Genomic DNA, 24903 nt, shown 5'->3' on the forward strand with positions numbered 1-24903 from the left:
TTTTCTGGGTCATCGTATCCCCCAACTACCTCAAAAAGGTTCTCTTCAGGACAGGTGACTAGTTTTCTCACACATGACTGTGCCTAAATTTGAGAGGCACTTGATCTGTTGCACCTTTACAACAAAGCAGTCACCTTTCTCCATCCCCGAGTACTTGAGTACAATCAAAGTCTTGAGTACTTTCACAAGATGGAGACCCTGCATGACTCTGAGACCCTCCCCCTCTGAGAGCCTGGGATTTATCCTCTTGAAGTTAGAGTTGGGTCAGGTGACGGGACTGCTTAGATTGCAAGAAGTTTGGGGTGAGAGTTGTTCTTCTGTTACATAGTTCATAGTCATACAGCATACGGCACAATCTGACTAAAAGTCCAAAGGAAGGAAGATTTGAGATACTATCTTTCAATTATCATCTAGCAGTTTCCTGCTCTATAATACAAGATATTTAACAATAGCTGTCAATCATGGAGACTAACTAGGGGGAAAGAGCACTCAAATAAAAAGAACCATATCTGATGTGAAGGCATCTTCAATTTCCAGAGAGACTAAAACTATCCTGTGACCAGTTTTCATTTTAGACTAATTTTTGCACAGATTCAGCTCCACAAACTGCAGTGGAAACAATTGTGAACGGCACTGAGATGGGCATGGAATTGGTCAATAAGACTTTATTTTAAATAAATAATAGTGTACCTCACTTTTCACAATGACTAGTTCATCTGCAAATGCACTTCACTTGTACTGATCACTTTAATCAAGATTTTAAAGGGGTTTTGTTAAACTGCTCAGCAAGTATTCTAGGACACTTTTGGGGAGCAATACAGCTGCCGTGTTTTACAGTGAAGTGCCTATTTTAGACAAGATTTTACCAGATCCCTCCCACACGGGAAAGAAGTGCTTTCTTCCAATTCTCAAAAAAGTCAATAAATTTGTCAACAAAAACAGACTTCAAAGAATTATGAGAAGCGTGTTTCACAGTAACTAGCGCAATCATATTTATGTTCCAAAATGGAGTATAAGACAAATTAACCAACAGTTGTAGCAACATAGTGTATCTGTGAATTACACTGCTCACAGGAACAACTGTGTTCAGGAATGCACGATGGAAGCAGCAGATAGGTTCAAGATGTTTTGGAGCAGGCTGAATTACAGACAGACGTACATATCGGCATGTCCAGTCAAAATGAATTAAAGCAGAAACATACATAAGAAAACAGATAAAGACGACCAAATCGTATCATTAAAATTAACATACCTTGCAGTGACACCTGTGGCTTTCCAAGATAAGAAATCCGGAAGATCAAAGAAGTAGCCTGCCTTCTCCCAGCACGATTCTTGCAAGTTCTAACAAAAAAATTTTTAGAAATGCAGATATTAGAGGCCAGGCATGATCATGTCCCTATTTTAATGCAATTAAGAGACCTGCCATTTATGTAAAAATGGCAATTCTTCCAAACCCAATATTCTGATCATCTAGACCGCTCTACTCACTTTACAGTGATTTACAGCCTGAAGAACTGAGCCTTTCCCCCACCACAGACTGATCATAAGAAAAGAGTTGCCCTTGAAGAGGGGGCCTGGATTAACCAGTAACAATCAGCTTTAAATCCACACTACAACCCTACAGTTGCCATCACAGCATGCACATGAATTCACACAAACAATTAACAGAAGTTTATCTTTGCAAACTCTGCCCGTCTGCAAAATTTCCTTGAAATGCATAATAATACACAAAGCAGTATGAATGCCTAAGTTTCCATTTGAAAAGAGGTTCAATCTTATTTCTTCAGCTGAGGGAGTAACTGAAGACAGTTACAGGATAGCCCTCCAATGACACTTGTAAGCTCCTGATAGCCACGTGACATTTCCAAACTCCTAAAAAAAACCTCTTCTACCAAGACAGATTATTTACAGAGAGTTTCCAACACTATACTCGACAGAGAGCTAGCAGTCCAGAAAGCAAGAGGCAAGTCATATCACCTGGGCCAGGCTCTATTCTTTGTTTCTACCTCCAAAGCTCAGTCTGGTTTCAGCTTATGATAGCAATGCATATTCTTAAAATTACTTTTCCACATAAACAATCTCCACACTTGCCACAGGCATCAGACAATGTTGAATGGGAAGAAAGTTTCCCCAAGTGTAACATTTTATTCCAGTGTGACATAAAGAGTGAGCATCACTATACTGCAATACACCTATACCATCCAATGGCCATCTCTGGCCTCAGTATGTTAAAATAACTGAAGAATATCAAAACCAAACAAAAGTCACAAGGTTCGCAAATCAGACTTCCACAGAAAGAGACGATTGCTTAAGAGCAATCTCACTTAAGAGCATCTGTTGTATGAGAAACACAAATCCTAGCTGGGCTATTTTGGGCGTGGAGCCCTGCTAGATGACACAGCTTCAGCAAGAGCACAAGTTAGGTCAACAGTTGCATCTAGCAGGCTAAGGCAGAGCTGGAGAGATATATCAGAAGTGCATGACATAGGAAACTATGTGGGTCTTCATCTCTACACAAGAAATTTGAGGGACAATTTATTTGCCGCCTTGTCTTTTAGCTTTCAGGTCCCACCTTTTTCATCTACTCTCCATAAGTCCAGGCCAAGACTCTTGTACAAGATTCCAGAAGCAGAGGATTTTTTAGAGAAGTAAAAGTATTAAACACTAAGAGAGTCTCAATAGCATAAGCTTTGTCAACAGCAACTCCAAGTCCTCTCCCCTCCCCCCAAAAAACCCCTGTAAGAACCTGTGGTACACAGTTGAGCAGGAGGCCCAAGTATTTTAGCAAAGGGTCTAGTAGTTTTGTTATCATGCTTTTCTTTTCAAAGCTTTTTTTCCAAATTATTCAGTAAATTGTCAATAACTAACATGACAGTTTAAATTACCTGCATTTTAAAAGCTGCCATCAGTTTTCTGGAGCAAAAATTAATTACATGCAGTATCAAGAATGTACATGCTGAATTAAAAGAAAAGATAATTCCATTTTAGGAAATACTATTTGGCTCTATAACTTACTTTAGATACTATGTGATTTCAAACAATCTTACAAGTCCAGAAAGTTACTGAAATGGAATCTATGAATTCCAGAAACTAAGATGCAACTGGGTAAGTACAAAAAAAGCAAAATTTTGTTTCATTTTGGATCATGAAAAAAAATATGTCTTCTTTGAATTTAATCCTTCAAAAGCTTCTAAAATTTACTGGGTTCTTAATGAGTTCAAAAAAGACATGCTCCGATTACAACTTTTTAACATACAATGCACAAACTTTGGATGCCTGTTCCTAATAACTCGGGTTTAGCTTACCTCCTAGACATATGTGGCTGCTACTCACATCAAATTTCACTTTATATGCAAACGCAAAGGTGCTCCATAGTTTAGTACAAAGGTCATTCAGCCTGATTATTTTGATAATATAAGCCATTATTATTGTTAACATACCTGGCAGTCTTCAAGAAACAACAGGAGTAGTTTGGCTATTAGTTTTAATCAGAAAAGAAATTGGATTAAGAATAACTGTCCTCTTCAAACAAATCTGTTTCATCAAAGATACTCCTTGGATCCTTATTCTATTACTTCAAGAACTTCCCAAAGCCACATGTTAGTGACACTAAAATAAGTTGTTTCATGAATATCTAAATGATTCATTCTTTGCCATCTTGATGCTTTGTCATCACTAATTAGTACAGACAAAAAAAAATCATAGCATGCCCTGATGCTTTTTCCAAACAAATTTAAAAGTCTCCATGTTTTCGACACTCACTGAAGCTAATTCTAATTTATTTTCACTCACAGTCAGGAATCTGTGACCACATTAAAAGGATTGTGGAAAAGATCCGGGAACGTTCCCAATGCTGTATTCATATCCTGCGACTCACTCTCAAATTCACTTGTAAAGAAATGAATTCAATCTTTCTGTTTTCCAGGAGTACTTATGGAGTCCCCCTTTTTCATCTCTCTCTCTGATTGTTTTGTGTTTTTTTGAAGAACTATACCTCCAAACAATAATTTTTTGAGATCCTTACAGATAATCCCAAATACCTGGGGCAAAGAGTTTAAGAATTATGAAGTACAGTGTCTTTTAATCTTCATAGACAAGAAGGGTCCAGGAGAGTGAGGGATGGGAGAACTGATATAGAGCACATGAAAGGCCTCCATTGCCCATTTGTTCCTTGACAAGTCAAAAGATTATCATGAAGCCATACTGCACAATTTTGTATTGTGTTATGTGTATTTGTTCATTTCTTAACTGGACTGCAAATACACGCACATGAAGAATTTCACGTGAGCTCCAGCATCCGATACAATTTTTTTGTAGACACCTTGAGGCACATTCTCCTTCGGAAAGCTGAAAGAGCTTTCACATTCATGTTTTACTGGTTTGCTGACGTAGTCTGTTTCTGTACAGGAAACCTTTGATTTCTCTTCTTACTGGGTATATAAATTTCTTGTAAAGGATCTTCAGACATCTAATGTTTGTGAAAACGCATTTTTTTCCACCAGAAGTAAAATGTGTATATAAACACCAAAGAAGTCCTGACTTTTGCTATTGCTAATAGATTAAATATTAATCAAATTATCTTAAATGCCATTATAGACAGTCTTCGTATCAGATCCCTGTTGGCCATGGGATTAACTAAAGATGGGCTAGAAGCAAGTCGTCTGATTTAGCACAGGTTATCAGTCTGTATTTCATGGCTACTTATCAGCCAAACCCCACAAATTCAAAAATCATCCCCAAATGGTGTGTTAGAAATCCAGATTAAAACCAGGATGGACTGATGGAAGCAGAAAAAATGTTATACCGTTTAGTGTGAGAAAGAAAGCTGGCATGAGCATTCAAGTTCCACATCAGGTCAAAATCTAAGTCATCTGAAAATCAGGAAAGAGACTCATTCACTGAAGAACTGTCTGCTTTTCCCAATTCAACCCCAAATTTGAATCTCAGCCTACTATTACAGATTGCCTGGGAGATTATGTAGTGTATCAGTCTCTCTTTCTAAATTACAGAAAACAAATATACATTGTGTGAAAGGAAGAAAGAGAACAACTGAAGACTTAATGCACACACTCATGGGCATATAAGAAACTCATGTCCCATGCCCTACTCCAATTCAGACAAAGCAAGAACTTAGAACTTGGATCTCTCATACTTCAGATCGGATGCCAAGTCATGAGATAGAGCTATTCTGAGATACCCAAGATAGGCTCTGAGCAGAAATCCTATCCTTGCCAGAGCCAAGGCTGCAAACTTACCAATTCTGCAACTACCAGTTGCACTCTAATTAACTGGTAAAACATTAACTAACTGAATTATCAGATTCATCTTGAGGCTGGAACTAGGGGCGGGGGGAGAAGGGGGGCTTGGAAAGTAACCTCTTAGGGTAAGGCTACTGCTGAAGGTGGAGAAAACTGCCTTGCTGCAACACACCGTCTCCACCACCAAGACACCGTCTTCGACACTTGCAGGTATTTTCAAATCCCTGAGGCACACTGAGCATAGCACTGCAAGTCAGGAGAGCATCAGAGTCCAGGTCAGAAATGGCTACAGAGGGACAGACCAGGCACATTAAAGGTGGAGTTGGCAGAAGCTGTAACAAGGCAAGAAGGACAATCTGTGTGCATGTTGTAAGCCTTGTCACACTGCAATGGAGTGGAGAGATACGGCTGGGAGACAGACTGAGTAGGACATACTTAGAAGTGTAGGTGCTTCAAACCTCCCAGCTGTTAATCTTTTTAGTTACCATTTAAAGTACTTCTGCTTGATTAGCAACTGCAACTAAAAGCCAAACTCAACAGTCCAAAGTACAACTTACGCACACATGCCTGCACTATGTATGGATTTTGATAACAGAGCTGTTAAAGCATTTATAAACAATTCTAATCAAGAGTTCAGTTCTGAACCCAGTACCTTGGACTCACTCTCATTTAACATGGAGTTGATTATTTATTTTAATGGCAAAATCTTACCAGTCACATTCAGCTAAACAAAAAGCCAGCGGCAAAGGCAGCAAGCAAGGGAAGAAATATGCATCAACAAAGAAGTTGCTGCCAAGCTAATGCCAGTACATCCGCTATTCTTCTTCCCTCCGTAGCCAGGGCAAGAGATGTTTTAATTGTTTCTGCAAATTATCCCATTGGTCGCTGCAAGTCACGGGTGTACAGAAAGAAGAACAATGATGCATAAAAAGGCAGCTGTAACTGAAGATGTGAACAGTAACACACAGAAAGATCACTGACCACTGTGCCAGATTACTCAAAAACTATTGATTTTAGTTATTAATTGCAAAGGAATGATATGCTAGCCATTCACTCTGTGAAGCGATTTTTTTGCTAAAGGGATGCTCTTCCTTGCACTTATGCACCACATTAAAAACAGAGTTGTGAAAGCACACTGTAGGAAGACTGCATTTCATTTGGAGACAGTTACCAAGCAAATACCTGCTCCCAGTCCAGCATCCCCCGCCCATTTAGAATATGCTACAGCACCTCTGATTTAATGGGACTAGTATTTTTTAGAAATAGCTGATTTGTAATGTCATTACTATGAGGAAAACATAACAAGCATCCTTTCATTTTGGCACAAGCCACAATAAAATTTCCAGCCAGAAATTAGTAAGCAAGATTTTTTCTTCTGCTACCTCTGGGAAAAACACACTAACAGGCTAATTCTACAGCTGGACAAAGCTTCACTGCAGTTTTTACATTGGTCTGTTTAAGCTATGCTCTCACTGCTGTGGTGTTGGTTTGCCACAGCATAAACACCCATATAGTCACGTTGTACTGACAAACATTTGCAGCAAAATAATTTCCAAGTGAAGGAGTATGTACCAACATTTTCAGATCATATGCACACATCTACCCACCAGAGCTATCTACACTTTCATTCAGTCAGTGAACATGCAATTTCTTTAGCCAAAGTCAACAAAACAGCCCAACCTGCTTAGCAAAGCAGCAAAAAATGTACCTGCATCTACAGAAGTAAAGAACCATTGCAATAATGTTTTGCAAGATAATTCTAAACAATGAAGAAATCTGAGGAAATAACAGCAAGAGGAGTGAATTTAATTGGTTATTTTGAAAGACCCAGTAGCCAGGGACTACTTTCCTTTTCAGTGAAGTTTACATTCAAACTTACTGACTTCAGGAAGACTTTGTCAGAATTCTCTTTCAGCTAGTATCTAAATATTTGTGAAAGGATAATGATTCTATATTTCAACTTAATCTACAGTTAACATTCTTAATTCAGCTGACCACATTCAAAAGTCAAATGTGTCTGTATCCACAGAAATTAGCTTTTTAAAAAAAATCATCTATTCATTTTGTTTTACATTACAGATTTAACACTGGACTCTCTTTATCACTACACATGGTCCACACAGGCAGAGAAATACAATACTCCTCATAACTGGACCACAGATGTGCACACTTTAACAAGACTGCCCCATAGGCTATACAGTAGCTGCATTCAGTTGATCATTTACTGCAAACAGCTGTCCCCGACATGCAAACTCCACTCGCAATGATGGCTTTGTCATATGAACACCTATCTGCAATTACAAACATCGAGACCACCCAACTAATTTCATGTAGACTAACCACTAGGCGCTAGAGGGTAAAATGATTCGGCAGCAATCAAACTAAACTGAATGTAAGCCAATACGATTCAAACAAAAGATCTCAAAAGACCTCTATGGCCTTCATAGTTTAGTTTCTTAATTCAAAACCAAAATGGAATAGAGATGAAGAGCTGGAAGAACAGAATACGCCCTGAAGCCTCTAGGCTCTAGTTGAATCTCTATTCTGTGTACAGTGAGACTGTAAGGAGATGAAGAGAAATCTTCAAGAGAAAGCATTATCTGGAAAAGAAAGTCAGAAAGAAGCAGATGAGGGTAACTTTTGACTTGGAAGAAAAACTGCAACATCCCTCTGCAAATAAATACAAGTGAAGTGTAACAGGAAAGCCACAAGAGATAAGGACCAGCATCTACTTCCCGTATAATGATGTCAGCTCATTCCTCACAGTCAGTGAGGTCATCTTCAACTTGAATTCTAATAACAAGATGATGATGGGAATGGAAAAGCACAGTTAGGTCACCTTAGCCCTCTCCCCCTTCTCCTCCCTCTTCATTACTTCCAACTAATTCAGAGTAAATTTGCAAAGTCATATTCTTTAGTAATACTTTTAATTGCTTAGATGAAAATTCTTCAAGTAATAGAAATTCAGCTCCTTTCTTTGAGGGACAGCCTAATCACTCAACACTTCGCAATACTGCTGAATTGTCAGACCCCTCCTCACAGATGTCAAGTTTTCAGATACTATGGAGTTAGGAGAGCCCAGGGCAAATAGTGAGAAGGCAGGATCTCCTAATGTGGCCTTCCACCGTCAGGTTAGCGTCATGGAAAGAGAGAGGGAGGTTTCGATGACAATGTACACACAATTAACCTACAGGTATAATAACAGTCCAAAGGGTCATTTAGTATCAATACCTTAAATAACTTATTTCCAGAAGTGCATCTAGTTAGTCTCCTAAATCACTAGTCTCCTAAATTACTTCTAACAAACTTTTTTAGTTTACAGTCACATTTGTGCAATTTATCTTGTATTAGCAAGACGGCAGTTTCATGTGACTGACTCCACGAATATGGAACATGGAAAATTCAAGGGAATATCTTGAATATTTATCAGTTAGGCAATAAACTCAAAAAGAAACATTTATATTTATGCCAGCCTAAATAAACTTTGAAGCTCAAGAAAACAACGTTAAGAGTTCCAGAGAACTAAGGACCCACTGAAAGGAACATATTTCATTAGGATTCATTTTAAGGTTCTTTCAATTACTTGCTGTTTACTGTTACAAATACATGAGGTTCGATTAAAAGGAAATTATCAAACGTTTTCCCAGTGATACGAAAATTAATTCTGCTGGTTACATCAATGGGTCTATAAGTTGTTCTTAATTATTAGTTCCAGGTTATTTTATCATAACTTCAGACATAAAACAGTTATTTTCCTCACTGCACCCTCTCTGCAAAACGTTGATCAATGCAAACAGATATGGAACATGCACAGCACCAATCCCAGGCAAAGATGTACAGGGGGAAAATAGTAAAAGCATTTAATAGCAGAAATATTAAATTCCTAGAGAGTTCAAAAAAAAAGTTCCAGGGAATTCAAGGCAAAAGTCTCCAGTGAATCTTCATATATCAGGTTGTACCCACTGACCTGGAGCATGACTGTAAAAGTGTATGGCTGTGGTTTTTGTTTTGTTTTGTTTTGAAAACATCTATGTGTTGTATGTGTTGCAGCCACGTCAACCTTTCTAATCAAAAAGCTTCCAGAAACGTGATGCCTACCAAAGGGACAAAGGCCCAGAGTAGCTTCTGGATACACCTTGGTTTAGCCAGTTTTGATTAGGGCCAGTCATAGAAGAATGTGCCCAATCCATTGTTTGCCTTAAGTTTCTGGAATACTGTCAGGTATTCAACATCAGGGAGGAATATTAAGAAAGGAATAAAGAAGGAACGGAACAAAAACATCACTACGGTCCATGGCACGGAGATGTTGACTGGGGAATGATGTAGTTCACTGTCTCATACATTTCAAGAACTAAAAGGCAAATGAAATGTTAGGAGCTTGTTTCAGAAAAAAAGATACCTGTTCACACAAAGTACAGTTAAACGGTGGAACTCTACCACAGGACATAGTAGGTGCAAAAAGTGCATGTGGGTTCAGAAAAGATTAGCTAAATTCATAGAGCAAAACACTCACGACTAATCAGACAAATACTGAGTCAAACGGATTTGTGGTCTGACCCAATACGGTTCTTGCATCAAGCAGCAGGCTGCACCAGTTGCAGTCAGATGGCTGGAAATAGTTCTAGAAATACTGGAAGTGTTTTCAGAAAAAACCTGAACCAACTGTACATATTTGCAGAGGTTGGGAGAAAATTCTGGGAGAGCATTATACAATATAGCAATAGACTTTTGGGATGCTTTGAGAGGGATCTTATTTTAAAGCAGCTCCTGAGACTGCACTGCTCACTGGAGCAAGCAGTAGCTTGGTAGGAAAGGTTATTTCCCATATGATATAGAAAACATAAGCAGAGGTGAGGATTTAAGTAGGACAAATAAACTATTCAGATCCACGATACTTCAAAGAAATCTTGCTGGTAGCATATTTGGTGACATTTAGCAGTCAGGAAAGCTGGAGAGACCAAAGGCCATGATCACAGCCAGGCACACACTGTGGACAGACGCTATGTAAACTTCCCCAGGCAGTTCTGCCAACACATCTCACCCCTAACGTTCAGTGCTCATAACGATCCCATTTTGGCCCTCTCCTCAGCAACACCGAGGGCCACGTTTTTAAAAAGAGTCTAAGTTTATGCTGATGAAGTTCCCATCTAGTCAAACGACTCAGCGGGTGGCCTGCACAAACCAGGTACAGTGCAGTTATTTTCTGAAAACCAGTTGTCACAATTGAATAGATGCACAATGGGAATTCTAGTTTCAACTTTGCCAAGCCTTCAGATATTCTCAGTTGAAAAGGCTAAAATAAAAATAAAATGTTTCTTTCTTCCTGCTAATCTTGTGACTCTCCCAAGGGATGTGAAAACCAAACTTCCTTTTTGCCAGCATGTGCATTATCACTAGCTTAAGAAATAATCTTGCAAACAAAATAGAATGTTTTTTCCTTGTGGTGTATGAGCTGGATTAAAATCTAACTCTACTGCACCTTTGGGAACTGTGCAGTATTAGCAGGAGGGAAATACACTAAACACAGAAAAGAAAGATGATACAACTCAAAAGACATGAAGGAAACATTTTGTAAGTAGTTTTGCTGACCATGCCTTTAATACCTCTGTCATAGTTTATTCATCTATAAAATATTAGTAACAAAGATTCTGAAGAGACTTAAGTAATTTATTATTTGTAGACGACTTGAAGACACTCCACTGAATAACAACATATATGCAAACCGGTGTTTTAGCTCTCATTTGGAGAACCTGACATTCAAAGTTATTGTAAAATTTGCCTTCCTTGGCAAAAAGTGAGAACGCTTGCAATACATGAGGCTGAATTTCAGCTGTCAGAGGCTAACGTGAACCTTCGCTGCTAGCCCTAAAAGTCATGTAATACATAGGCGCATTACTGTGATTGGCACTGAAAATAAACCATCACTCTTCATACAATTCCTTTCACCCTCCCCACTTTGCAACAAGTACAGAAGCAGTAAGCAAAGATTCGATCACATACCTCTCTAAAGCTAAAAAGTTTAACACTACATGCCTCCATCTCAACTGATTACAACCGACTCCATAATAAATGTTATTGTTCCTTCTCATGAGCTAGCTGAGGTGCTTCTGTAAAGGTTGCTTAAGGTGCCCGAGTTAAGCAGGGTAAGCTTAAGCAGTTTAAAAGGATGTCTTTGCTAGTCCACTCAGGATGGAGGAACTGTCGCGTGAGCAGCTCAGCAAGCAGACACTGAGGTAAAAATACCCCTCTCTTAAGGATAATAATCTCTTTAGATGGTACATCGGGAGCTGAAAGGGGACATATGAACAAGCCCTGTTCTGTAATGCCCTTCTGCCACACAATCTCTGCTACTGGCTGACAGGCTGGGTAAGGTGAATGCTGTTTCCTACCCATTTGCTCATGGAGGGAACAAGCCCTGCAATACAACAAGCCCTTTATACTACAGCAATTATGTGGGCGGGCTTTGAGGCCATAGCATAGACTTACATCTCTGGGTGACGACATTCAGAGACCCCACAGTCTGTGCTTCCCTGATCAGTCAGGTACTGATATTCCAGACCTTGCAATATAAACATGTTTTAAACACAATGGATTCATTTAAGGGTTTTTTTTACAGCTTCACTTTTTATTATTTATAAAATGACTGACATATGATACTCATAGCTCAAGAAGGAAAGAACTAGTAGATGGATATTCATATTTCAGTATAGCATCTACAAACAACATTAATTATCCTGTATTATCATTAATCTGTCAGTACCTGCTTCTACCAGTTAATTCCTTTAACTTTCCCCAGTCTGCACCTTGTTACCATGTGATGTTTCATGTTTGTAAGGACAGGAGACTTTGGCTGCTTGAAACTGGCAGCAAGTAATTTACATTTGGGCTTTGTTAAAATGACAGCAAGCATCGAGACCAAATGTAAAAGCCAGATTGGAGGAGGTTATAAAAAATTCAAGTGGCAAGCATTTCTCCTTTTATCTGACAGTTATTATTAAAAGGCCATATGTCATTCTGTAACACATAAAATCTCTTGTAACACAAGAGACAGAGGTAGAGTTCCACATTATGAACAGAGCACCTTCCCTCTACAGATGGTCTATTTCTTACAGATGGAACAGAACTGAATTGAAGCTCTAACTGAACAGTTTCTCTACTAGCAGCCAAAGACATCACACATCCCCTCACTGTTCGAGGCAATGCCTCAAAGGCAGTACCTCTGGCCAGGATATCCAATGTTGAGATGGTGCTGTTCTCAAATTGCTATAAATCCATCCCAGAAGTAGCACCTACATCTCTGTAAGCATGCCCAGCTACAGTAGCTGGAGCAGGAAATACCCCCCCATAACTAAATCCTAGGATACTTCAAGGACTCATTCATTACCTGCAACCAAATTTGTATGTATATCTAACCTTAAAATTAGATAAGAAAGACATATTAACTGTTTCAATCAGGAAACACTAAACTTCAGTAAAATCAAAGATATTTCTAAATAACTGAGAGGAAGAAAAGAACCTCAAAACATTTTCATCACAACTTAAGGCTGGCCTTACTTTGCGCACCTTTGGGTTCAACACTAAGGCTGTAGACTTTTGTTTTAAAAATTCCATTCTCAGAAATTAACAAACAAAGGGCATTGATCATTAGTAAAAACGCACCACAGTCTTAGATGTACTCACTTCCTTTATCCACAGCAGTTTAGGTGGCTGCATTTCCACTGACATCACTCCCCCTACGTAGCTCAAAACCTTGTGTTGCGTTGCATTGATACGCTCAACTTGACTGACTGCACGATGATCCATCCACATAATAACATTCCTATAGTTTTGTCCTTGGGGAAAAGAAAAAAATAGATTATTTTAGGTCTGGTTTAACCCCACCTCAGTACTGTAAATTACTAGACTCTAAGCTGCTTCACACTTTCACTTCTACATAGAAAACTCAAATTCTATTTGCGTTAATAATCCACAGTGGATATCTAAAGATAACATTCCAGCCCTCTGAGCCAACTTTAAGACATGCTGAGCACTGAGAATGCTGACTGAAACCAATCGGGCTTGTGAGCATCCAAGAACTTTGAAACACCATGCTCCTGTAGACTACATTTCATTCAAAGAACCCAAACTTCTTGACAAAGTACACATATTTAGTTAAAATAGAAAGAAGCATTTTGGTGACTAGGAACTAAAAATGTGACAAAATCTGAGCAATTACGTTATAAACTGAAATTAACTAAGCTAGTCAGCTAGATAGTTACAGGGGTTCTCTTTCCTCTTCTATTGTTATGAGAAGAACTACCCTACTTCCTTTCAGAAACACGGTTTCAGGAGGGTAATTAGCTGACATGCTTTTATTTTGGATGTGGAAGGAAAAAGCATTTGGCAAGTCTGCATAACACATGAGAACAAGAAGCAAAGAACATTTTATCAAAATTAACCTACAGAGGACCTGCTAGACAGGTGGAACTGTAATCCAGATGACACTTCAGATTCCTCTCTTGCTAAGTACACTGCACACTCAACTTCATGACACAGCCACTCATGCATAATCTTGAAAACATACTCCAAGACAAGGCAGAAGTATGAGGCACACCAGCATTTCTAACAGGGATTCAAATACAACTTAGAACTGTGAGACCGCCTGAAACCAGACCATTGCATGCCCATACCAGCGTGACAGTATTCAGTGCACTCTTGTCTTTTTATTTAACAACACCACTGCGTAAACTCAAAGTTCTTGGGGATATCAGAGAATCAAAAATGAGAACTGAATTTGACTCAATAGACCAAAATAGCCCCAGACATCATTAGGCATTGAACAGATTGTAAGAGACTCTCAAACTGAAAAATAAATAATCTCGTCTAAATTTAGTGAAGGACATTTTGGGGGCAAAGCTGGTTTTTTGAGGATAGGAGGAGATGACAAATACCTCTGAGAATAGAAAGGGAACATCAACAGAATTGTGATTATGGCTCTGTAACTACTGATTTAGCACACACCTAATCTTAAATGGGATTCACTAAAAAACAGTGCATCACAGACTTCTTGAGTTTTCTGAATCATCTACTCGAAAACTAATTAAAAAAATTAACATTTTTAGAAAAAGGTCACAGACTGTTTCTGAAGTTTAGCACTGTCCTAGACAAAGACAGAACACCAGTGTAATAAAATATACAAGCTGAACCTCCTGCCTGCAGCTCCATGACAGAATAAGCAGTTAGACTATACTAACACTACGTTTTTAGTATTCCTTTAGCCAGTGAGGATGGGCATTTATACACACTATGAAAGTCATAATTAGTAAAGTCTGAAGGAGAAAACATGCACAAAAGAAAAATAAGCATGGATTTTTCTAAGCAGCAGTCTCTCTGAGCCAAGACGAATGAATTTGGTCTTAGGATGCCAAACATTTAGCCAAAGAGTAAGTAATTCTCACCTCAAATTTAATTTTGTAGTAGAATTAAAGTAGTAAAACCAGGAAAAAATCCTCTTGTAAAAAAGATTTTCTATCATCCTTATCTCCAAGAGTCAACCCCATAACTTGGTATTTGGATGAAATTGTAAGTTCATTCACGTCAGTGGCAAAATATATCCAGTAACACCAATTTTTGTGCTGGAGTCCTACCTTCACAGTTGACTGCCAAAGGTTGGAACTGTTTATCCACAACAACAAGGGAACATGTAGCATCAAAACCAACTCCTCGAATCTGGCTGGCATCTACTCCACAGACAACTTTCTGCAAATATACAAAACGCAGATGAATACAAACATATCCGTATATATGCATGTACCATGTGAACTAATGAGTACAGAAAATGAGTTACAAATTAGAAATGCAAGCTCAAACTCCGAAATTTTTGAGATTCAGTATTCTTTAACATCTCTAATCAAAACTACACCAAATTACCAAAAATTCTTTGGTTTTTAAAACTCAATTCAAAGGTCCATTAAAAGTTCTTTAATAGCTTTCTAATCTTACTAGCCCCAGCCCTGGATGAAAGCAGGAAGCACAAAAATATCAGAAAATAAAGGTAACAGAAAACTAGCAATGTTAATTTTCTCTCTTTTCTAAAAGCTTGGGGTTGAGCTGCATGTGAAACATGGACACAGGATTAGGGCCAAGTGTTTCCATCAGTTAATAGTGATCACTCAGTTCCCACCTGTAAAAGCAACAATCTTCTAGAATTGCTTTGGTAACATTGTGCCACAGCTTTCTGTCTTGCAATAGCAAAGGGTCCCAAAAATAAAGTTGGTCAAAATCCGCAGCAGTGATAATACCTCTGCAATGCATGCCTTTTCAAAGGCTCTGCTACCAAGAGTTTGGATAGCATACTTTTTGGAAGATTTTCCAAAAAAAATCACCACCCCAAAAGGTCTGAACTTCATGGCTTCCAGCAGCACTGGAAAAAAAACCACAACACCCACATGGATTAAGTGCCAAGTGTGGCTGCAAGACACCTAAAATGTAACGCAGTAATAAACTGCCACTTCTCAGGAACAATAAAAATATCATTATTTTAATTAGAACTATAACGAAAGACTTTCACTAGACTTGCTACAGTGCCAGTCTCTTACCAGGTCTGTAAAGCTATAGTTTCAGAGACCGTATTTTATTGCTTACACATAAGAGATTGTATTTAAAGAGGTCCAGAGCAAGAACAAAGCAATTCACAAAGAAAAAACTCAAATAAGCAGAATAAAAGACTTGCTCTGCTTTAACATCAAGCTGTTCTTCCCTATCACTCCCTTCTTTTCCTTCCTTCCCCCTTCACCTCGTCTCCTTTATCTCAGGGCATTTCTGCAGAGCCAAGCTCATTAATGTTTGAAAAGGCTGATCAATAACAAGAGAATGGGTGAACTGTCCATCTGCAAATTACCAACCGTATCATGAATATTTAAAAAGCCAACCTTAGAACATGGAGCAGGCTGGGGCTTTATTAAGAAGGATGAAATAGCCTACATGTGCACTGCCAAGCACGGCCACTAATTTACTTTTACCACCAGTATGTACAGGCAGATCATTGGATCAGAGGGTACAAATTTTCCCTTATAATAAGGTTTATTTCAGTCTGGTTTTATGCTTGATACTATCCGCAAATGCATATAATTTACTTTGGTCTTATAATACCGGACAGGCATCTTAATGAGGATCAGAGGTGACAGACATTATGTTAGGCACCATCCACAAACCAGATTACAACTTCTCCACAACAAATGTTCCTTTGTGACTCCAGTACAGCACAACACACATCTTCAAATACATGCATTACTAGGTTCTGAGCAACCTCGACTCCTCAGAGAACTGTCTCATGGCTAGAACATACACCAGCGAAACAAAACCCACAGATGTGAATCCTGAAGGCAGGGGGGAAGTCCTTCTCCTGAGCTGACAGGAAGGCTTTTAATTCTATTTTCAGTTGTAGCACAAGCTTTTTTCAGTCTGGCCTTCACCTCCTCACCTATATTACACATTGTGAGGCTACATCAGCCATATCCTAAAGGTGCCTTTAATGCACAAGGATGGTTACAAGTTATACAGTAATACAGCATGCACAGAACTGGCTATTAAAGGCCAGTGACTGGAAGGCCTTAAACTTTCCAAACTTTAAGAGCTACCTGCAACACTTATCTCCTTCATTTTGTTTTTCTTCACATACCTTTGTGACCAAGCAACAAGCAGCCCATATGTCAGCAGAGGATTGCTCGTAGTGGCCTGGTTGGGGCTCCCAAATTTGGATTGGCTGATCTGCATGTGCCACTACTGTCCCAAACTCGTCTACCAAAGCTGCACGAACACTTGCTGACCCAACATCAATTCCAACATAGTATTTTACTGGAGCCTCCTTCTTACTGTGCATTTTTAATAAAACCTGTTGGGGGGGGAAAAAAGGGATTAAAAACAGATAAAATGACTGATGATGGAAAGCTGTGCTGAACAGGAGAGATGCTGTGCAGGCACTTTGCTCGATAACTCTTTTTTGCAGCAAGTCTTCACTTGGTATTATTTAATTAATTTGAGTTTTCAAGTCTTGCACTACTTGTACTTTCTTTCTTCAAATGTTTGTATACAAGTTGCATGGTACAGAAGTTCCTGAAAAGCAATTTGTCAATTTGCATCTAAGAATATGCATGCTATGATAAAGTTCATGCACTCATACAGTCAAGGAATTGAGCTGTGGTCATATGGTATCATGCCTACATAAAGGGAAAAAGAGGGAAGGAGATAGGAAGGGAAGGAAAGTCAGTGGCAGTCAGGAGCTGGTGCTTTACACAGAAGGCAAATTTCAATCCAGAGACTCCGGGGTTTTCCTGAATTCTGGCAGATGGTGAAGCTGCTGATGACTGTTAAGTTGGATTCACCTCTGGACAAGGCAGCAAGTACCACCACAGATATGTCATTGCCTCCATGCAAACAAATCATACTGCTGAAGCAGTGAAAGAGGTGGTGTGTTTGGTTCCACTGAACCTTGAACTGAAGAGGAACGAGGAGCCAAGCTGCTGCCTCCCATAGAGCCAACCAGCTAACAAGTGGCATATTACTGCTGAATGAGACAGTGAGTCAGGCTGAATTTCTGCAGAATCTGAAAACTGTTTCCCCTCCCAAAAAAAGTGGTGTGATGCTGATAATTAAAATAACTAAGTGACAATCTGGCACATATTAACCAATTTTGAGCCCTGCAAAGAAAAAAACAATACCTGAAAAACAAACTGGTTAGGTTTTTAAGAGCTATCCACCATCAATCCACACAATTTTAAAGACTCACAAAATAATTTGCTGATAATACGTTGAATTATGAGAGCATCCCAGGAAATCTCTGCCTACTCTCTGACAATCTACAAGAACAAAGTGAGATTAAGTTAATTGATTTAATTATTCACAATGAGTTGCTTACTTCACTATATTACGTTTAACTATTTGACATTTAATACAGTGACAAAGGCACTGTACTTTCTCACAGTTTGTCCTTAATTAATAGTTAACATTTACTTTTTAATCAAGCTGGGAGAATGCTAAGTAAGAGCTGATACAAAGTATTTAAAATGTTAGATGAGTACGAGTTTTCTGCTTGTATGAATCTCCTCATAAGCCTCTAAAACACACAAATCTCAGCTAATGCGTAGTTTCTGACTTCCAGAAAATGAATGGATCAATTATAATTTGATGAATACACAGCATTTACTGAGCACCAAAATGGCTCTACTTAAAAACAGCCCATCTCTCCCAAAGAAGTGACCTGGATTACTTCTGTGTATGGAAGGTGGATTGTTTAGAGGGAGAGACATGGGCAAAGGGGGGAAGATTTGGAAAGTACTGCTTAGTAAAACAGTTCACATTTCAAATTACTTTTTTTTTTTTTTTTTTAAATAACTAGAGTTTAGTGGCAAAGTACACCAAAAGCCTGATAGAAAAAGCAGTGGAACAGAAAACAGTGAAAGTTCTATTTCTACCTTCAGACAGTAACAGCTGATCATATAGCCATGCAAATTGTACTCAATTTTGGAAGCAATGATTTTTGCTTGTTTTATTTCTACAAGACAGAAAACCAAGACTTTATTTTCTCCATGAAATATCTTGAGTACAGGTCAAGATCCATCCTTGGGTGGCAGTTTGAACATAGTGTTGGCACAATATAAGTGGCTGCTCACATCTATGGTTGGCTTGTAACTACTGCTGTTGATGGCTATTACAAATCTGTTATCACTGAGGTTTAGTGGTAGCAGGCAAAATAAAGAAGGAAAAAAGGGGGGAAAAAAGTCAGTCCCCTATCTCAGAAAACTCCAAGCATCACCCCAGATAATAATTAAGCAGTGTGTAACAGCTGAGTTAGGACAAAGTTTCATTTGCACTTAAAACAGCATAAACCAATGCCTTGGCTAAAGAAAACTACCCAGCTTTCCCTCATCCTACCCCTTAAATGGTTCATGGAAATGTGGTTAGTCTGTGGAGATCTGTTATCACAACCTGCCCCATACGATCATTTTTCTACTACCTGAATCTGTCATTTCATGCTTAGACTACCACTGCTGGGGGCCAGGGACCGTTTTTTTTTGTTCTTCGTTTGGACAGTATTTGCATGATGGAGTTCTGTCCATCACTAAAGCGCCTAAGCAGCCCGGTACAAACCAAAGCAGTGACCACACCACATTCTGCATGCACCATGGCAGGGTCATTAGAGGAAGTTGTACAGATCATTAGCTTCTAACAATATCAGAAAGTAGAAAAAACTCAAAGCTATAGAGCATATTGTGGTACTGATGGAAATACTAGCTACTCTCTTTCAGCATTCTGATTCTGCCCAGTAGATTAGGTGCAATATACACTAATCTTGTTAAGCAAGGTCATCTGTTCAAGCGATGAGCAATCAGCTAAAAATAATGGTGTGCCATGAGTCTAACACCTAGGAATATTGGCAAGAAAGCTCGCTTTATTTTCTTGGCCCTGGCTCTATGACCTGGTCAGACTAACAAAAGCTAATGCCTCTGTCACAGAGAGGACAATTCTCCTGATATTACTGATTAATACTGCGTCTGTCAGCTGGGGATACTCACAGCACTCTGCATCTTCCTCTTAGCCCTTGGCTGTAAAAGCAGTTTTAAGACATTCTTTTCAACAAATGATGTTCACTTTTTAATTTGGCACTCCATCTCTTTAAAGCTTAAAAGGCTGGCTGCAGATGCTGCTAGCTGCTTGCAAGAAATTTTACTATAAAGAAATTGCGTAAGACTGTTCCTGATACTATCATCTCACGAATTTCCCTGTTTTTCCCTATTTCGGCACTGCCTTTAGCTGCTGACTCATAAAAAGAGGAGAATAAACCACAAGCTGCAAAGCAGATTTATTTTTTTTTTAAACGTAGGCAAATCTTTCTTACTTGCTTTTCACAAAATACAAATAACAAAAGGCGTATTTTACATCCTGCCTCCTTCTCACACACACAATATTGCTCTAAATTTTTATTTCTCTTCCCTGTATGGCAGCCTTGATTTTAGCTCATTAATGTGTTTTTGCTACTTAGAGAACAAGCTTAACAGATGTTAGAGAATTAAGCTCATAGTACCTCCTACTCAGCACTTAAAATTATAGCTTTGCATTGGATTCTTCCCACAAACATTTGAAACCTGGAACCCCATCAGCCCATGTAATGTTTACTTTCCTTTTTTCCTTACTAAGCAACCAGGATGCGCATGTGTGAGTGACTGCGCAAGAAGCAGTTTGTTTATATGCTCAAGCAGTACATATCAGTCTCTGCATATCCACTCTTTTATTTCTGTGTATCTGCAGACAACTAGCAAGAAAGAGTTAAGTGACAGAGTCCAAAAACAAGAACCACAGACCTATTTAAACTAGTCTTTCTCTGAGTAAAGCTCACCTAGCTTTACAAAGCAATACTTCAATATCTTACAAAAAAAGGCTAGAAGTAAATATTAATCCTTTTTTCAAGCACAGCATGCACTAAGTTACCGAGGCTGTTCAAAGTATAGCGTCTCTGCAATAGGATCTGATCTGCTTGCAAAAACATCATTTGATGCCAAGGGTTTTTCTGGAATACCAATCACTTGGTATGCTACCTACTTGTCAGCCGGATCCACAAAAAGCACTGTCATCTCTAGGTCATAAGTGTCACCAACTAGGGACTCTGCCTAAAGGTATTTCGTGAGAACCTAAGAACTCAGCAGTGAGGTTGGTGGAAAATATTTAGCCAAAGTACTTTATCAAGAATTTAAAGAGGAATGCTGTCATTCAGGTTTGTTTACAAAAGATTCCTTTGGTACAAGAGGAGTCTCCAAATCAGAAATTAAGAAACTCTTTAACGGAGTTCAGAGGTAGAGGAAGGTCCCAGCACAAACTTCCTGCTTTGGAATCCGGACACCAACATTCATTGCCATGTGCAAATAAAATTTTGCTGTGCAATTAAAACTTTGTTTTGGATTTTGTATCTACTGGATTCTTAGCATACAGCTTCTGTGGTCAAAACAATCATGAGAAAAAAAGCGAACCAGAAAAACGGTTGAAATAAAAACCCCCTGGAGGTCCAGTCAGACAGGTCAGTTCCTTGAATGCAATATTCCTAACAAGACACCAAAATATTTGATGCATGGATGATGCATGTTTATGGACTTCCCAAGTCGTGGAAAGCAGTGGTGATACCACCATTACCTTTTATACCCCTGAAGTATCTAACTCAGGAAGCCTGGCTTCTTGCAGCCGAGAAAAAATGGCCCCAAAACTTCAGTACAGCTTTGTCTGTCCATGGCAGAATTAGGGCCTCATATTTACAACTTATTATTTGAATTTGAAAACAGAAAGAGAGGGAGAGAGGAAAAAAAATACTTTTTAAAAGACATGTCCAGCTTGACCGTGTTAGTCCATACTACAACTGCTAAGATAGGACAAGAAGCCAAAATTCCCTCCAAGCACTAAAAGAGCAATGGCCTCTTTCTTTGCAAATCACAGCAGGGACAGAATGGCTTTTCAAACAAGCGTTTATGATCAAAGGGCTGCAGCATACGATAAATATTTATATGGCCCATTAAATAATAGTCTGTATAAATATTATTCAAAATGTGCGTGCTGGAAACCACAGACTTCCCAGTTTATCCTTAAACAAATGTGCTAGTTTTCCCACATAGGCAATGAAAAAAAAGAGGGGTGAAACCGTCATTTGCAAAAATATTTCTTTAAAAAAAGAAAATCCTTAACATTGTTTACTTTAATTTAAAAGGAATGACTAAGTAACCAGATGACTGTTTCATTACAACTAACTACTAAACTCAGTTTGTCCTACCTTACTTCATGGTTATCAAATTGCCAGGACGTACCTTTCTGTTAAAGCTACAGTACTGGAAGGCTGCACACTCACATACACGCAGGCTGAAGCTCAGCAGAAGTATTTATCAGCGGCAAGTATAGATTTTGTGGTATAGTGTGCTTAAATACAAGGAGTTATGAAGGACTGGCACGTCTGTTTTAAACTTTGATCTTTGGAACGCTGCAGGCTGCCCAGACCCAGAGATCATGGATAAACAGTACGTTTCCAGTAGTGCAGCTGTGCTTTTCTATGGATTACCGAGAAAAAGATTAACAGGCTCAAATTAGGCTTCATAATCCTAGTGTGAAAAGATCTAAATATGTTAAATAAAAGCTGCTTTTCAATTGTAGAAAGGAGAGAAAATGAAAGAAGCATTTTTGACATTACAATGGAAATTCAGCACTTCGTTGGCTTTCTAGGGTTACAGTAAACTAACAAAACTGGTGGTGGTAGAGTGGCAATCCCTTCTTGAAGACAGTGAACTCCCTTTCCTCTTCCAGGATCTTTAATTCCTGTTTGGATGTGAAGAGACAAAGGCGGCACATGTCTGTGTGGGAGAGTGGGAGCAGATGGGGAATCCTAACGCTGCGTGGTAGGGCAGTACTAATATAGAATAATACCCTTAAATGCCCAAGGGACTATGGTATAACTATCAACAAGCATTTATTTTTCAGCTACCCAACAGCAAACAAAACAAAAACAAAGAACAAAAGCACACCTCATCTCTCCTTTTCCCTTCCCAAAACAGAAACACGTACATGCAGGAGATCTCTCAGTCTTTGGAATGTGAGGACTGTGTTAACAATAACAAAACTGGAATAAATAAAAACCTAACTGGAGAAAGTATGCTCCTTCACTAAAAACCAAACACTTCTACACAATTTCATCTATTCTCTGGTAAATTCTGTGGAGCTTTTGCACATCTTAGAACAAAGAAAAGCAGCTGCAAATAGTGGAAGAGACCTCATTTTAGTAGTAGAATCAGAGCCCAGCTCCCAGTCCCATAATATCTAGATTGTTCCACCAAAACCTTCATAATTACCCTCCCCAACATTGTAACATAGTCTCAATAAATCCCACCACAGGACTGAAAATATTCTACGACTTTCTAGTATCTCCTTTTCTCTCTATAAATAATTCACTATGTACTAATCTTCTGGAATGTCTCCATCTCTTTTTTTTTTTTCCCCTTTCTCAGTGTCCAAGACAAAGCCATTACTTCATCACTGCCTTCTGCCCTTTAATTCTATCTTTTGTATTTTAAATACTTTCAGGCCAAACTACTTCCACCTGCTCTGATAGAAAGCAAGATATATCCCGGTTTATCCTCGTGTTACTAATTAGCAGAGAAATGAAAACGACTAAGTAAATCATTCTAAGAAATGAGATCTAAAATTTATTTATTTTCAGCTTCTTCTGCCTACATAGATATCTCACTCATGAACAGCAGAAAGATGTCAGCATGACCAGTGTCAACAAATATCAAGCTCTTAAATGTACAACAGAGTTGTTTTTCTTTATAATCTGCTCTAGAAGAGATTTGTACTAAAACAGAAAAATGATGCTCGCCTTTCAGTACCTCTCTTGAACTCACACTGGCAGATACAGCCCATAGTACCGTTGATCAAATAAGGGCAACAGCATTCTGGACCCTCATTAAAGGGAAGAGCACGGCTGCACTGGGTCAGATGAAAGGTCCAGTTAGTACAGTATCCTGCCACAAACAGCAGAAGCCATAAGAAAAGCATATGCCTGCCCTTTTCATCCAGCGATACTTCCACAGGACACCTTCTTCCTCCTGCTATCTATAGTAGAGGCACTTCCTGAGCCAGAAATTTTATCTTTAGGATTAGCAGACCTTGAAGGCTTTTTCCTCTCCGTGTTTGTTTGCTCTTTTTGAAGCCAGGGAAACTTTTGCAACTGCAAACTCCTGTGGTAATGAGTTATAAAGTTCTGTGTAAACAACGCAAGAAAAAGTCCTTTCATTTGTTCTGAGCGTGCCACCTGCTAGTTTTGTTTGATGCGCCTGAGTTCCTGAGCTAGAGGAGACATTAAGCAACTGCTCTGTATTTACCTTCTCCATGCAGTCACAATTACATTGCATTCTGAATCATTCCCAGAAGGCTCACTGCAGCTATCTACAGACCATGGGTGAGGAGCTGAACTCACACTCTTAACATGATCAGGTAAGTCAAAAGGCGTTTTTCTGCTCTCTTTCTGTTCAGAGATGTGGCAATAATGAGTGCCATAATACAGTGCAGTAGTAAGTACCAATAAGCAGCAAGGAACAATCCCAAGACCACTTTGGCCAAGTAGAGATACTGCTCGGAGATGCTCACAGTAGAAAAACAACACGTTGGTGTCAACTGACGGGAACAGAGCGGTCCTGCTATGGAAGGCCAGGGATTTCAAACTTCAGGCAGTTCCCAAAACACTGGCCCTCAAATTGTGTCTAAACAGAGGAATCTGAGAGCTCCTCCGAACTATATGCTCGGAGAATACTTAAGGCTACTGCTCACCCTGGGTTTTTTTGGAAGGAAGATCAAGGCACCCACGCGGTTGTTGCATGCCCTGATAGGCTCTGCACTGCAACAGGCATGAGACCAATGCCGCAGCATGCCTTGCAAAGCAGCCAGGCTGCCCAGGCAGAGACTGTGAGACCAAAGGCAGAGCAGCAATATCACTGTAAGATTGTCAACGTGACAGTGGTAAACTGGGCTGCCCCATTTGTTCCCCAGTGTGTAACTATGCCACACAAAAGAAACAAGTTCAGCTCTCTCTCTGCTTCACTGCTTGTCTAACACCAGGAACAGCAGGAAACAGCTGCACAGA

General features: G+C 39.1%; 1 protein-coding gene across 7 annotated transcripts in view; it reads right to left on the reverse strand.

The window, feature by feature from the left end:
* Positions 1-24903, reverse strand: part of FGGY (FGGY carbohydrate kinase domain containing) — a 224775-nt gene that overhangs the window by 116382 nt on the left and 83490 nt on the right. For 4 of the 7 annotated variants that reach the window (XM_072868154.1, XM_072868151.1, XM_072868150.1 and 1 more), the window contains 4 exons: positions 16918-17130; positions 14885-14996; positions 12939-13090; positions 1253-1341 (listed from right to left, as the gene is read on the reverse strand). In XM_072868154.1, the coding sequence (XP_072724255.1) occupies positions 1253-1341; positions 12939-13090; positions 14885-14996; positions 16918-17118 (554 nt within the window). In that variant the 5' untranslated portion in view covers positions 17119-17130. Of the gene's footprint in view, positions 1-1252; positions 1342-12938; positions 13091-14884; positions 14997-16917; positions 17131-18024; positions 18079-20834; positions 20856-22122; positions 22141-24903 lie in introns of those variants that run through there. The other 3 variants (XM_072868156.1, XM_072868155.1, XM_072868153.1) reach the window with 3 other exon arrangements.

The sequence above is a fragment of the Ciconia boyciana genome, chromosome 7, assembly GCF_034638445.1.
Source record: "Ciconia boyciana chromosome 7, ASM3463844v1, whole genome shotgun sequence".
NCBI lineage: Eukaryota > Metazoa > Chordata > Aves > Ciconiiformes > Ciconiidae > Ciconia > Ciconia boyciana.